The sequence below is a fragment of the Aquarana catesbeiana genome, linkage group LG01, assembly GCF_042186555.1.
Source record: "Aquarana catesbeiana isolate 2022-GZ linkage group LG01, ASM4218655v1, whole genome shotgun sequence".
In the NCBI taxonomy this organism is placed as follows: Eukaryota; Metazoa; Chordata; class Amphibia; order Anura; family Ranidae; genus Aquarana; species Aquarana catesbeiana.
Genome location: NC_133324.1, coordinates 63,155,313 through 63,170,969, shown reverse-complemented (window position 1 = coordinate 63,170,969; position 15,657 = coordinate 63,155,313). Strand labels below are relative to the sequence as shown.

At 40.8% G+C, this 15,657-nt stretch overlaps 1 protein-coding gene across 3 annotated transcripts in view; it reads right to left on the bottom strand.

Annotated features, from left to right (window-relative positions):
* Positions 1–425: 425 nt before the first annotated feature.
* SKOR2 (SKI family transcriptional corepressor 2) overlaps positions 426–15,657 on the bottom strand; it is a 75,319-nt gene continuing 60,087 nt past the window's right edge. The window contains exons 7-9 of one of the 3 annotated variants that reach the window (XM_073619385.1): positions 8,156–8,223; positions 3,288–3,353; positions 426–1,006 (exon numbers count right to left, since the gene is read on the bottom strand). In XM_073619385.1, the coding sequence (XP_073475486.1) occupies positions 3,291–3,353; positions 8,156–8,223 (131 nt within the window). In that variant the 3' untranslated portion in view covers positions 426–1,006; positions 3,288–3,290. The remainder of the gene's footprint in view (positions 1,007–3,287; positions 3,354–8,155; positions 8,224–15,657) is intronic. The other 2 variants (XM_073619375.1, XM_073619366.1) reach the window with 2 other exon arrangements.

Here is a 15,657-nt window from a genome sequence, read left to right as displayed (position 1 = left end):
ACCGTGTGTATGCAAGACAAGTTTAAGCCAACAACCTTCGAACAAAAATCCACGGTTTTGTTGGTGGAAAGTCCGATCGTGTGTACGCGGCATAAAGTCTCTTTTGAGCTGGATTTTAGCAACATGTTCAAATCAACTGAGATTTCTGGATCTTCACAGTGTTGCCGACTTTTTACCAAGGAGGACTCTACTGTACTATGACTGTGATAGAGTATAAAATTGTCTTAATTAATTGCACAATGCTCCTTTTTTTTCCCTTGTACTTGTTAAGTTTTCAAGATGGAGGAGCCAGGTGGTAATACCTACTGTATGGTTGGATTCAAACAACGTGTAGACTTTGATCACAAACACAAGCTGGTGGAAACTCAAAAAGCACTTGATAGCTTTTATTATAGATTCTTATCCACATAATATTAAAGAAACTACAAGAACAGAGATAAATACTTTGAGAACAGAGATTATATTCTTAATTACACTTAATATTAAACTGTAAAATATGTCCAGAAGGGTACAGTCTAACCCATACAGCAGGCAGAAGAAAACAAACAGAGGAGACCAACGTCGGAAAATGTCCAGTGTTGGAGAACTAAGCTCATCCTTGGCTTTGTCCTACTGCAGCTCGTCCGGCATTGAACGCTGAATCCCATTCATGGTTTATTAAGTGGAGTCCTTGTCCAAGCTCTGAGTCCGGTATTTAGAAACTTGTGTCCATTGTCCATTTTGGTACCACACGAGCTGGACTTATAATCATGGTCAATGTCCATGTCCTTAAAAGGTATAGTGCATGTTCTGTGGTCTCTTGTACTTTGGTAGTTCCACACCAACATAGTTTTCTGACGTGAAATCATAGTTAGCTGCTATACATCGAAAGATTGTTTGAGGTCTGAGGTTCTTGATAAGCCAGTTATTCCACCAGAACATCTGGTGTCCAGTCTATATATAGCATGGAGGATTGGGAAATATTACAAAAACGTAGTTGTTGATGCTGACCTTGAAGTAGACACACCTGATAAGAAAGAAAACAAATTTTAGAACTCTTGACCTAAAGACTATTCCATAGTTTACAATGGCTGGGTTGTTTAACACCTTGAAGTGTAACTAAAGGCAAAGTTTGTTTTGGATAGAGTGGGGAGGGATTAGATCACTTGTCAAGTTTTTATGGCTGTCTGTGCCCCATTATGGGGATTCGCCCTCTCTATTTGTTCTGCTTACCATCATCACCAAGAGGGAAAGTGAAAGGAAATCCAAAGTTTGAGGTTGTCACCAGAATAGGAATAGATGGGAAATCTTTCAATGGGGACACTAATTCTGATGACAAGCAGGGAGTTCTTCACTATGCAGGAATTTCCTCTCATTTCCTGTTTTGGCTAAGTGACAGGAAGTGAATGGAAATCCTCCAATGGGACACAGATGGCAATAAAAAAAAAATACCGGGGGTTGCAACCTTCCCTTACTCTATTCATAAGAGAAAAAAAAAATTACATTTTGAAAAATTTTGAATCAGCTTTAAAAATTGGAGGGCTGCTTAAAGTAGAACTATAGGAATTTTTTTTTTTTACATTTCGGATAGAGCAAGGGAGGGTTATAACCCCTGTCAGAATTTTTTTCACCATCTGTGTCCCATTGCGGAGATTTCCCTTCACTTCCTGTCCCATAGCCAAACAGGAAGTGAGATGAAATCCCTGCAAATTAAGGGAATTCCTTGGGGACCCCCAGGTCACCAGAACTAGTGTCCCCATTGGAAGATTCCCCCTCTATTACCTTTCTGGGGACAACTCAAAATTTGGCATTTTTTAAAACTTTTACTTTCAATGACAATGGTGAGCAGGACAAATAGAGAGGGTGACTCCTTAACTGGGATACAGACAGCAATAAAAACTGCTAGCGGTTCTAATCTCTCTCCGCTCTATCCAAAACTAAAAAAAAGTTATGCATTTAATTATACTTTAAGTGTAAATTGATTAATCTACTAAAGCGAACACCCAGAACAACTTATTTTCAAAGCCTTCCCTGTTTTAGGGTAAATTTGTCACAAACCCGATCATTTGAAACGGAACCGTTGATGAAAATATATACATCATCACCTAAAAAGTTTATAAACGTATGAAAAGTGACCCAAAACCTCCTTAATAGTTTATATGTATATTAAAATTTAAAATAATATACACTATATTACCAAAAGTATTGGGACACCTGCCTTTACACACACATGAACTTTAATGGCATCCCAGTCTTAGTCCGTAGGGTTCAATATTGAGTTGGCCCACCCTTTGCAGCTATAACAGCTTCAACTCTTCCGGGGAGGCTGTCCACAAGGTTTAGGAGTGTGTCTATGGGAATGTTTGACCATTCTTCCAGAAGCGCATTTGTGAGGTCAGGCACTGATGTTGGATAAGAAGGCCTGGCTCACAGTCTCTGCTCTAATTCATCCCAAAGGTGTTCTATCGGGTTGAGGTCAGGACTCTGTGCAGGCCAGTCAAGTTCCTCCACCCCAAACTGGCTCATCCATGTCTTTATGGACCTTGCTTTGTGCACTGGTGTGCAGTCATGTTGGAACAGGAAGGGGCCATCCCCAAACTGTTCCCACAAAGTTGGGAGCATGAAATTGTCCAAAATGTCTTGGTATGCTGACGCCTTAAGAGTTCCCTTCACTGGAACTAAGGGGCCAAGCCCAACCCCTGAAAAACAACCCCACACATTAATCCCCCCTCCACCAAATGATTTGGACCAGTACACAACATGACATGGATTTCAAATTTGGCTGTGAATTGTAACAAATACGAATTTATTCGAAGTTACAAATTATACGAAATAACTAATGCAGCATCTAAACAAATGGAACGGATCGAATTAATAATAAATAATATCAATAAAAAGTTTTTATTATTATTGTTATTCAATAATATTAATTTGTTACGTTCCATTCGTTTAGATACGGCATTCGTTATTTCGGGTAATTCGTAACTTCGGATAAATTCGCATTCGTTACGATTCACTAACAGCCAAATTTGAAAGGAAATTCCAATACCTATAATTAAATACCGGTAGTTAGTTATTATTTCAGTTCTTCGAATTTTTTGATTTTCGAATGTTTGGATTTTCGAATTTACGAATGTTCGGAAAAATTCGGGTTGTCGTTAATTCAGATGTTTCCGAATGAAGGAATTTGTCTAAATTTGTTGAAAAAAGGGATTTGGAACGAAACAAATTGCACATGTCTACTGTTTCCCTTAGTAAGGATGCCGGCGCCTGCACCCACAGCCAATCTGCACGCTAAGTGTACATACCTTTTAACTTTTGCTCAGGTGAGTACCGAGTTTTTCTTTCCTTATTAAACTGGCTGCATAAGGGATCTGTAAAACAACAATACAAAGACTTACTATGCATGTACCTAATAGCAATACTCAGCATCACTAAAATGAATTGTCTTCCACTAGTCAACAGAGGATTCAAGCGGAACACATTAAATTCTAATAAAACAACCGGAGGAGAAGAGAGTGTTTAAGGTAAAATGGTGAATTTTTTTTTTTAATACAGAAGTAGAAGCTACTCACCTAGCAAAATGAATGTCAGTAGATAAGATGAGCTTTTAATGACTTTGAATAGCCAATCATGTGCAGGGGAAAAAAAAAGAAAGACTTTTGCTAGCACATGATTGGATATTCAAAGTGAACACAGATCCACCTTATTTACTAACGTTCTTTTTGCGAAGTGAGCAGAGGCTACTCCGGCGCTGAATCATTCCTCCTGTCTTCATAATTGAGTATACAAATCGAATGACACTAGAGGGCACTGCTGGCTTGAAGTGTTGTCTATAGGCAGGTATGTCTTATGTCTCAAAGTGTTCTCAATATAAAATAGGATTATTTATCCAATGTCATCAGCCAGAAATTAGCAAGAACTGTTTAAATGTAAAAAAAAAAATATTAAAATTTTATTAATATTAAAATTAAAATATATATGAATGTGTGTGTGTGTGTATATATATATATATAAAAAAAAGATTAAAATTAAAAAAGAAAATGTATTCTTTACTTTGCCAGATTTTTTTTTATATATAACATAGAACTACATATTTGTTTATCTGGTTGGATTTATCGAAGAAATAGGATTTTGACTAACAAACCTATACACCTATATTTCTAATATTCTTGTTCTTGTGTATTACAAAGTAGTCAGTCTCCATGGACTATATATGTATGTATATATATATATATATATATATATATATATATATATATATATATATATATATATTTTTTTTTAATTTCTGCTCTTCTGCTTTATTTTTACTTGTTGTATATATTGTCTAATTCCATAAATACTGTGTGTACATATATATATATATATATATATATATATATATATATATATATATATATATATATATAAATGTGTGTGTGTATATATATGAGCAAAGGTGATTTTTTGACCGGTGGAAAACAACAACAACAACAAAAAAAAAAAACAACCATTGGACTATAGATGTTGTTATTATAGCCCCCCTATCCATACTGTTTATATTTTAACAACCTTTGGGGGTTTTTGTACTCTACACTGACACCTAGTGGTTTATACACATGTTGCAGATAGGAATTTCTGCACATATTTTTTTCGGATATGTGAGTTAGCAGGCTTTATTTACTAAAGGCAAATACTAAGTTCACTTTGCAAGGGGAGTTGCACTATACAAAATAGATTTTCCCCAGAGCTTTTTGAATGGGCTGCAATTTTAATTTGCAAAGAATACCGAATTCCATGCAAGGAAAATAAAAAAGCATTTTTGCTTTCATGTGATTGAATGATGGAAGTCAGCAGAGTTCACCACATTCAGTAAACTCTGGGGATAATTCCCTTGCAAAGTGAACAGCCTATTTGCCTTTATTAAATCAACCCTATCGTGCACATAATGTGTGCACACTGGTGTGAGGCAGGGGTGTATAATGTATATGATATAATATAGGTGAGCACAGTGGTGTAGTGTTTAGCACTTTCACCTAGCAGCAATAGGGTCGCTGGTTCAATTCCCAACTATGACACCATCTCCCTGGAGTTTGCATGTTCTCCCTGTGCCTGCGTGGGTTTCCTCCGGATACTCCGGTTTCCTCCCACAATCCAAAGACATGCTGATAGGTTAATTAGATCCTGTCGAAAAAAAAAATTGGCCAATATGTATATGTGTTTGCAAGTGTGTTGGGACTCCATGGGGGTAAAGGACCGCGCTATACCGCAGACGGACACCGGGGGCAAAAAGCACCCTGAGGCGATTCAGTTCCCATAGGTAGCGCTATACAAGTCGCTCGTTCATACAGGGGTCGCCATTGTGACCCAACCCCATGCTCCAGGCAGCCCATGTGGCCTCCCTGTATGCCTGGATAGGAGGGAGGCAGGGATGGCGGCCTGTAGAGGAACCGATTCCATGTAGCCGCTGAATGCCCACTTCTCCTGCAGACATTCAGCTGCTGCAGGAAGGAAATGGAGGGCATCGGTTCCCCTACGTGCTGCTCCCACTGCCTGCCTATTGCTCCTCTGTGCTTCCCTGGCCCCCCTGTAGCACTGCTGGGTTACCCCTTCCAACCTCCCGCCGGCTGCGGGTGATACTGTTGGGATGGAGAACCCCTTTCTTGTCTTATTAAATAGAGAGTAACAATCTGTTTCTTTTTAATTTATTATTAATTCATAGCTGAGGCCATAGGTGTGTGCAAGGGGTGTGCCAGGTGTGCCTGGGCACACCATAATCCTGGGTTTGGCAAGCTGTTAGTGGTGGGCAGCTGATAGGTAAACCACAATCCTTCTTTGCTGACCCTCAGAACCTGGACAGGAGAGGTGGCGGGGGTGGAATTTTGTGGAACTGATCTGTATTTTCCTCCTGCAGCAGCTGAAAGTAGGCTTTTCCTCCTCTCCCTTTTTGATAACTTTCAGCTGCCACAGGAAGAAAATATAGGGGGATCGGTACTAATATATGCCACCCCTCCTTTCCCTGTTTCTCTTCCTTCTGTTGATCGGATCCCCCATGTGCTCTCTTGCTCCCCATTCCCCCCCATTGTTTCAGGATGGAGAGCGGGGAAGAGGCAGGTAAATATGTCAAACGTATATGTGTTGGAGCTTTCAGGGGCACACCCTAATGCAATAGGCTGCGCACACCTATGGCTGAGGCATAGTAAACTGTTTTTACTATGGAAGAGAAAAGCTGCGCTATATAATCTAAAGCACCAATGGCTTAAAGATACCAAAGTCCATATGAAAATACCCAGGTGAGTTTGATCCAAAAGTTTTTACTATGCCTTAGTTTATGAATGAACGGGAAGCTCTGTACAGAGCTATTCCTGTTCATTCATTATGTGCAGCTGGGGCTGCAGAGAAAGGGACTGATGAATCTGTCCTCTGTCCCTTTCTCTGTCTCAAAGGTGAGACATCTGGGGTCTGTTTAGACTCCTAATATTTCACCAAAGCCCCCCCAATTGGGGTCCTAAAATATATGTAAAAAATAATAAAAAATGAAATTGTAAAAAAATAAAATATAATGATAAAAAAATATAAAAAAAAAAACAAAAAAACAACAAAAATAAAAAACTACTGACACCAGTGTGCGGAACTACCAAGGCCGCAAAGGTATCACTTGCTTGCTGGGCTCTGGCGTTCCACCACCATGGGGTGACCCCAAGACGGCAGGAAGGTGGCCCACTGCGGAACCATAATAAAGGGCCCCACAATGGAAGTAAAGGGCCTGGAGATTAGTGGGAAGGTCCCCGTTTGGGCACCAGGGGGGTCCCTTTTATGATTTCTTGCATCGGGGCCCTGAAGGTTCTAGTTACGCCTCTGGTGTGGAGGTATGAAAGTGCACTACCATGCATTGCAATGAGTTTTCAAAATGCATTTCAGTGCTTGTTTTTTTTTCCTCCCTTTTTTTAATATCTGTGTAATTCTGTGTGCTGCAGGGCATTGAGATACAATACAGCACATTTGAATGCGCTGCACAAAAACATGCAGCATATCTCCTTTTTTTTTCCCAACGCACACACATGAAGCATGTTGGTATGAAACGAAGACATAGGAAATAAGGCAAATTGCTTTCTTCTTGCGTTGGGCAATGGTGCTGATTGCTGCTGGTGGAAGCAATGTCAATTTTCATTTTATCTTTCTCACAACACAATCCCAAACTGCCTCCTAGTGGCTGAAGTCTGAAGTGCACCCGAGACTCTGTACCAAGTAATTGTCAGTCTGAAAGCCAATTTTATAGGTCAGTGATGGCGAACCTTGGCACCCCAGATGTTTTGGAACTACATTTCCCATGATGCTCATGCACTCAGCAGTGTAGTGGAGCATCATGGGAAATGTAGTTTCAAAACATCTGGGGTGCCAAGGTTCACCATCACTGGTATAGGTAATGGATGCTCCGATGCCTTGCTCTGCACCAGAATAAATCTCTAAATAATTAGACTTGTGTAAAAGTCTGTTATAGGCCAAGGGCACACTGCTGCCCTCAGATTAAAGTCAGACCACTACAAGCTCGATTCTGATTGGCTGCATGGGTTAATAAATATAAACAAACAAAACATAAGGAAACATTTATTACATTGCAGCTTACTATTTCTTTGATGTGATGGCTGCATTCGTTTTCTTTTTTTTTTTTAGTCTTTCTTTCTTTAATTTATTTTCACCTACTTGTTCTGCCGACATATTAGTTAGAGGGTTGAGACCACCATTCATTACTGACAGGGATGCTTACAGTGGTCAGCTTTTATTTATTTATGTAAAACCTTTATCCCAAAAGGAAAAACAAAAATGAATTGCTTAAAAAGTGTTAGCTGGAGTTTGGCTATAGTTTGTTAGTGTATTTAAATCTGCTGCTACATCTAACATCCCCCCCCCTAGTGCTGCCGCCCAAACTTGCCTCCTGTGCTCCTTCATCCAGATTGGAGGTCCTCTAATACAGGAGATGTGTTACTACTTACTGGCCAGTTCACCAGATGAAAACAGAGGGGAAAAATCCTAAAAAAAGAAAACGAATGCAGCCACCACATCTAATGGATGATAAACTGCAATATATTTCATTTTTAGTTTTGGGTTTAATACCGCTTTGAAAATAAGAATTCTATGCTGAATAAGACTGTTTATGATGGGAAAGACATGTACCACATTGTAAAGGACTTACAATCTGTAACTGCTGAACCATCTCTTCCCTGTACGCCAGCTCCCGCTTCATCTGATCATGGAAGTTGTCTAGGAAAAAAAATAAAAAAAAATAACTATTAGTATATACAGTATAATGAGACTATTCAATAATGTATTCTCATACTTATAAGGTCTCAGCATATTATATAAATTGATCTACAGAGTACATAGGACTATTCTCATCAGTCCCTGTGCTAAAATGTCACTTTCACCCCGATAGTAGCACATGTATCTACTAGGGTCAGCTTGGTCAGACACCAATTGGTCTGCTGGAGTTGCCCATAGCCAACAGAATTCCATTTTCATTATTTTATTTCCATTGGAAACAAGAAACAGCAGGATTCCTGCTACTACTAGCAATTTAATAATTAGCAAATCTAGGTAGCAAGTGAAACTAGTTTAATGATGTAAATCAGGGGCCTCCAAACTTTGTAAACAAAGGGCCAGTTTACTGTCCTTCACACTTTAGGGGGGCCGGACTGTGGCCTTCAAGAGTATAAAATGTTCCTTCATCAGTATAAAATCCCCCATCTTCCTTCTCCTTTGGAGGAATTGTGCCCCATCATTGATGTCATTGGAAGGAACTGTGCCCCATTGTTGATGTCATTGGTAGGAAGAACTGTGCCCCATCGTTGATGTAATTGGAAAGAACTGTGTCCCATCTTTTAAGTCATTGGTAGGAACGGTGTCCCATCGTTGATGTCATTGGTAGGAACTGTGTGCCATCGTTGATGTCATTGGTAGGAACTGTGCCCCATCGTTGGTGTCATTAGTAGGAACTGCGCCCGATCGTTTATGCCATTGGTAGGAACTGTGCCCCATCATTGATGTCATTGGTAGGAACTGTGCCCCATCGTTGATGTCATTGGTAGGAACTGTGCCCCGTTGTTGGTGTCATTAGTAGGAACTGTGCCCCATCATTGATGTCATTGGTAGGAACTGTGCCCCATCATTGATGTCATTGGTAGGAACTGTGCCCCATCGTTGATGTCATTAGTAGGAACTGTGCCCCATCATTGATGTCATTGGTAGGAACTGTGCCCCATCGTTGATGTCATTGGTAGGAACTGTGTGCCATCATTGATGTCATTGGTAGGAACTGTGCCCCGTTGTTGATGTCATTGGTAGGAATTGTGCCCCATCACTGATGTCATTGGTAGGAACTGTGCCCCATCACTGATGTCATTGGTAAGAACTGTGCCCCATCGTTGATGTCATTGGTAGGAACTGTGCCCCATCACTGATGTCATTGGTAGGAACTGTGCACCATTGATGATGTCATTGGTAGGAACTGTGCCCCATCACTGATGTCATTGGTAGGAACTGTGCCCCATCACTGATGTCATTGGTAAGAACTGTGCCCCATCGTTGATGTCATTGGTAGGAACTGTGCCCCATCACTGATGTCATTGGTAGGAACTGTGCTCCATCGATGATGTCATTGGTAGGAACTAGGGGTGCAACGGATCAAAAAAATCACGGTTCGGATCGTTCCTCGGATCAGAGTCACGGATCGGATCATTTTCGGATCATTTTCGGATCAACAAAAAAAATATATATCCACATCTCCCCCACTGTAATATATCCACATGTTCCCCACTGTAATACATCCACATCTCCCCCCCACTGTAATACATCCACATGTCCCCCCCACTGTAATACATCCACATGTCCCCCCCACTGTAATACATCCACATGTCCCCCCACTGTAATACATCCACATGTCCCCCCACTGTAATACATCCACATGTCCCCCCACTGTAATACAGCCACACGCCCCCCCCCTCCACTGTAATACAGCCACACGCCCCCCCCCCCTCCACTGTAATACAGCCACACGCCCCCCCTCCACTGTAATAAAGCCACACGCCCCCCCTCCACTGTAATAAAGCCACACGCCCCCCCTCCACTGTACTAAAGCCACATGCCCCCCCTCCACTGTAATACAGCCACACGCCCCCCCGCACTGTATACATTACAGTGCTATTAGTCTGACCTGTTAAGAGAAGCCGGCGCCGCCAAGCCAGCCGCCGGACCCACGAGTTGAGGGCGGGGTGATGACGTCAGCACGCAGCTGAGCGCCGCCGGGTGTACCAAGATGGCCGCGGCTCCGGAGCTAGGCTGAAGCCGCGGCCTTTCCTAAAACCCGAGGCCGCGGAGCGCTCCGCGGATCGCGGGTGTACCGATCCGAACAGCCTGGCCCGTTCGGATCACGGATCGGTGACGATCCGTTGCACCCCTAGTAGGAACTGTGCTCCATTGATGATGTCATTGGTAGGAACTGTGCTCCATCGATGATGTCATTGGTAGGAACTGTGCCCCATTATTGGTGCCATTGGGAGAAATTGTGCCCTTAATTGGTGTCAGTAAATAAAATAGCACCCCAAGGGCCAGATAAAAGCCAAGCAAAGTGCCGCATCCGGGCTCCCAGGCCACAGTTTGGAGACCACTGATGTAAATGGTACCAGATATTGCAACATTCCAGCAAATCTTCTGTTAAGAATGAATCCTCTGGTCAAGATTCACCTGATTGGGGATTACCAGGAGGAGGAGTTGGGAATATCTGAACTGCATATTCACAAGGCTCAGAGATGGTAATCCCAGATCACCAGGACATCAGCAATAATAAAGTTCCAGCATCAGTGGGCACAGAAAGCTCTGCCACCCATGGACACAAATGTGCGACGTGTGGGCATTAAAGCACACCCTTTTTTGCCTCCACACATATGCATTACATGGGGGGCAAGAGGTTAATGTACACTTTGACAATTAAGGCTACCTTAGCTTTTTTTTTCTTTTGACATAAATCTATGATAATATCTAACTATTTTCCCCCCAGAAGCATTAGAGTAACAAATACAGTATCTTTTTTTTTTTTTTTTTTTTTTAGAAACGGAAACATTTAAGCAAGTTTCACTTGTTTTCACAGGCAACTAACCACCTGTATTTCATATTATTCATATTCATGTGCATATGTTATTAATATATATATTAATATAATTATTATTATTAAGAATAATATGAATTATTAAGATATTCACATTATTCTTATTGTAGCGGTAGTGGTATTATCATCAATATTATTATTAATTCAATTCTAAGCAATATTTATTAGTTTATAGAAGTTTATTCTATACTTTTTTATAATATAGAAAACCTCATTTTAAGTTGAATTCTTGACCACTGCCAAAAAAAATCAAACAAACAAAACTTTGATAAGAGATAAAATAGAACCTGGTAAGATAGCATTCCCTAAACCATTCGCTGCCAGGCCCTGCGTTCCACTTCTAAACTCTGCTGGCCGGACCATTTTTGCAATTTTTCCTTTGCTTTTTTATTTTTAACTTATAGCTTTCAGAATTTGTAACCCCCCCCCCCCCCCCCCCCCAAACCTATATTTTCTGAAAGCACAGAACCAGTAGAATAAAAAAAAAAAAAAAAAAGTGGTACAGATTTTTAAGGTCCCACGATATTTGCGCAAATGTTTATCAAAATAATATTTTTGCTAAAATTACACTAAAATCATTATTAGTAGATAAAAACACAGCAAATTTTACAAAATTCCTACTGAATATAAAAGCTTAACCTGTATCAATAAATAACAAATATTTGTAACTTTTAAATTACACCTTTTTTGCGAAATGGTGAAAATCGAACGCACGCAAAAATGTAAATATCCAAATTTCTCTAAAAATCCAAATGTTTTCATTTTTCCCTTATGGCTTATAGAATTTGTGAAAGACCCCCCCCCCCTCCCCCAAACGATATATTTTATGAAAGCATAAGGACCTTTTTGGGGGAAGAGCTCTAATCAGCGGATTGTCATCCGCTGATCAGAGGTATTGTTTTGTTCAGCAGAGTCTGCTGAACAGTTCTGATATAATTTCATGGTCACTGAAGTGACCATGAGCTTTTAACACAAGGAGGAATGTGAAGTCCGTACGGCGTACAGACTTGGCCAGCTGGAAGCAGTTCTGTAGGTCCAACATATAGGAATTGTGGGAATGAATACATTTTTCTTGTTGTAGGACAGATGACGTAATTGTAACTAACCATAAATTAGAAACTAAACGTAGTTAGTTAGTTAGTTACAATGACGTAGATCTTAGAAACCAATCATATTGTACCACATGTAATTTTATGGTGAAACTGTGTTATAAAAAGGCCTGTGTGCCTTCTTTCTTTGAGCAAATAATGCATTTGTTCCCAGCTGCAGCTGATCTTATCAAACCTCCTGCTCATTTGGAAATTCATTGCCTGGTTATTTTATTACCTTCCACATAACACCTCTATGTCTCCTCCCAGTGTGTTGCGGCTTTTGTGCCACAGCAGAATACAAGGTTTCAAGTGGCAATGGCCCCAATTTTATTTATATTATTATTATACAGGACTTATAAAGCGCCAGCAGTTTACGCAGCACTTTACAATATAAAAGGAAGACAATAGTTACAATTTTCTTTTTCACACATTAGCCGCAGTGAATGTCATTTCTCAAACTGCGTGAAAGAGGAACTGTATGTTGCTGCTCACTCACCAATCACATTCCAAATGTCATCAGCCAGTGCAGGCTTCACTGTGACCGTTTTTAATTAAAATCGGAATCCCTGTGTCTAACTTGTTCAGTTTGGCCCTATGCGCAGAGTCAGAGGAAAGTGACAAAACAATCTGCTATTATAGTGTGTCTTACTATAAAGCCCGGATTTGCTGCAAGAAAACCATCTCAAAGCTGAAAATAATGCTGGAAATACCGGGATTTAAGCAGGATGGAGGAAAATGATGTTGGTGTTTTATTCTACACATGCGGGTGGTTGGTGAGAAAACCAAGCGATGCACATACTCTTGTGCAGATATTAGAATCAAAGTGGAACTAAACTGCTAAAATAAAAAACCGCTAAGAGGTAGGCCTCATTTAGACTAGTAGTTGGGGGGGCATCAAAAAAAATGCATGGTTGAGTTGTGTTTTTAGTGCCCCCCAACTGCCTCCCCCATTAAGCTGATATGGCAGCAAAGGGGGGTGTTCGCATGCCACAGTCTCGGTACCTCGCTTTGAACTTGTAGTATAATGTATATTTATTTTATTTATGTATTTTTTGTTGCTCTGTTGCTATTCTTGTAAGGTGAATTTGGGTGTTCTGAAAGGTGCCGATAAATAAAATGTATTATTAATATTAATAAAATTATTCAACAAGTCATGCCTTCTGAACGCAACCCATTCAAGTGAATAGGGAACAATGCAAATGCCCTGCAACTGAGTGCAATGCCCACGGTTGTGGCATGTTTGTTCGGCCAAAATGGGGTTAAAACAGCAGGCGTCACATTGTCTTCTTGCCACCTGTCAATCGGCTCTGAAAAACATTCTGAATGTCGATCCCTTTTTAGAGGAGCGGCAGTTTTAGACGAACGTCTAAACCTTTTAATCCTATCTTTGGAATGTCTAAACCTAGCTGAAGAGGTTTGGCAAAGGAGACATGTAAAGTCTCTTCTTCCAAAAAAAAGCGTTCTTCCATTCCCCTAGCAATTTTCTATACTGTACGCATGCACAGTGCAGTTTACAACCTCCATTCGTTCCTGGCATCAATAAGATACCAGGAATGGAGCCAGGTGTGAGGGCAACGCAACTCCTGTATGTAGACCAGGGTTTCTCAAGCAGAGTTCCATGAAACCTCAAGGTTCCTCCAGAGGTGGCTAGGGGTTCCTTGAGCAATGGCCAGTTTCAGCCTCTCAGACAAATTTCCACTGACACTATTGATCATTTTAGCTATCTATAAGGGGGTAATTCTTCCCAATGACCACAAGTGTAAGGAGCATTCTTTCCATAGACCATCACACTAATGTATCATGAGTTGTAGATAAAGTAATTTTTAGCAGGGGTTCCCTGAAACGAGAAAGTTATTTCAAGGGTTCCTCTGTGTTGAAAAGGATGAGAAGGGCTGATGTGGACCATCCGTGGCCTCCCCAAGACATGGGACCCTGAAGAAGCATCAGGGAAGAAGGTGGCAGGAGATGGTGTGACGAATGAGAGCCTGGATCAGAAAAGAGAAGGGCCTTGTGTAGGTAAGTGTGCCATAGTTTGCAACAATGTTGTGCATCCTTGTAAATGATGGCAATCCTGATTTTATAAACTACCAATTAAATCAATTAAAGTGGAAGTCTGGTCAAAATAAAAATCATCTATGTCATATATAATGCCGTCTGTCAATATCATTACCACAGCAATCTGTGTTTTTTCTGAGCCCCTCTATAATGTAGTTTTATTAACGTGCGGTCCTTGTAGGTGTGACACCCTCCCTATACTTAGTAGACCACCACTGCGCCTCTGGAAATCAACCTAGATTATGACTATCCTCAGTTGGTGCTGTCCTATCTATAGCTGCCACTTTAGTGAATATAAACCATATACCAAATAATTTCAAATCTTGTGACGTGCTAGTGGTATCCTCCACCCACGTGAAGGATCAGAAATTGTGGCGCTATCCAAAACACACTTGTGTTAACACTATATCCAGTGTACAAAACTAATCTAGTGAACCCATTATTTCAGGTGTAAAATAAACCTGAAATAATGGGTTCACTAGATTAGTTTTGTACACTGGATATAGTGTTAACACAAGTGTGTTTTGGATAGCGCCACAATTTCTGATCCTTCACGTGGGTGGAGGATACCACTAGCACGTCACAAGATTTGAAATTATTTGGTATATAATGTAGTTTTATTACCTGGTGATCCTGCCAGGAAGTCTGTTATTTTTTAACTTCCTTTAACAGACCAAGCTGACTAGCAATGGGGGAATTTATCATCAAATCGTTAACCACTGACAATGATCAGCTTTTATCCATTTATGTAAAACCTTTATCCCAAAAGTAAAAAAATGTTTCTGGAACTGTTTAAAAAGTGTTAGCTGGAGTTCAGCTGTAATTTCATATAGGGGGCTCCCCTGACATAGGATTTCCACAGCACTATGGGTTTTCAAAGGAGACAGCAGAGCAGAACCTGCTCCCCTTTAGGCACACTGTCCCATACTGAAAACTACCACTGAGCTGTACGGTGAGATGAGGAGGAGCCTTATCTATTAAAGGAGTTCAGAATGTTCTCATAATAAATGGTGTGAAGATTCCCTTCAACTATCCAACTGTAGCACCCCTCTGACCCCCTAAGGCAGGATAGCACCCCCAGAGGCCAGGGATAGGGCTAGCATTTCCCCCAGTCCATGGCTAAAATGGGGAACTGGGAAAGGATATTGGGCGCCAATCACGTTTGTATTTTTAAAGTTTTCTTGCAGAACAGTTAAAAAGGGGAGGGTTAGGGGTCCCAGATACCGTAGCAGATCACTTACAGGCTCTCCAGATCTATGTCCACTTAACCTTTAAGCTGACTCTGCAACACTGTGAACACGTACCCAAATTTCAGTGCGTCGTCCAAGTGGGTCACCAGGCCCTTCTGGCTCTGTTCAGCAAGGGGCTTTCCCTGGGTCTCCTCCTTGG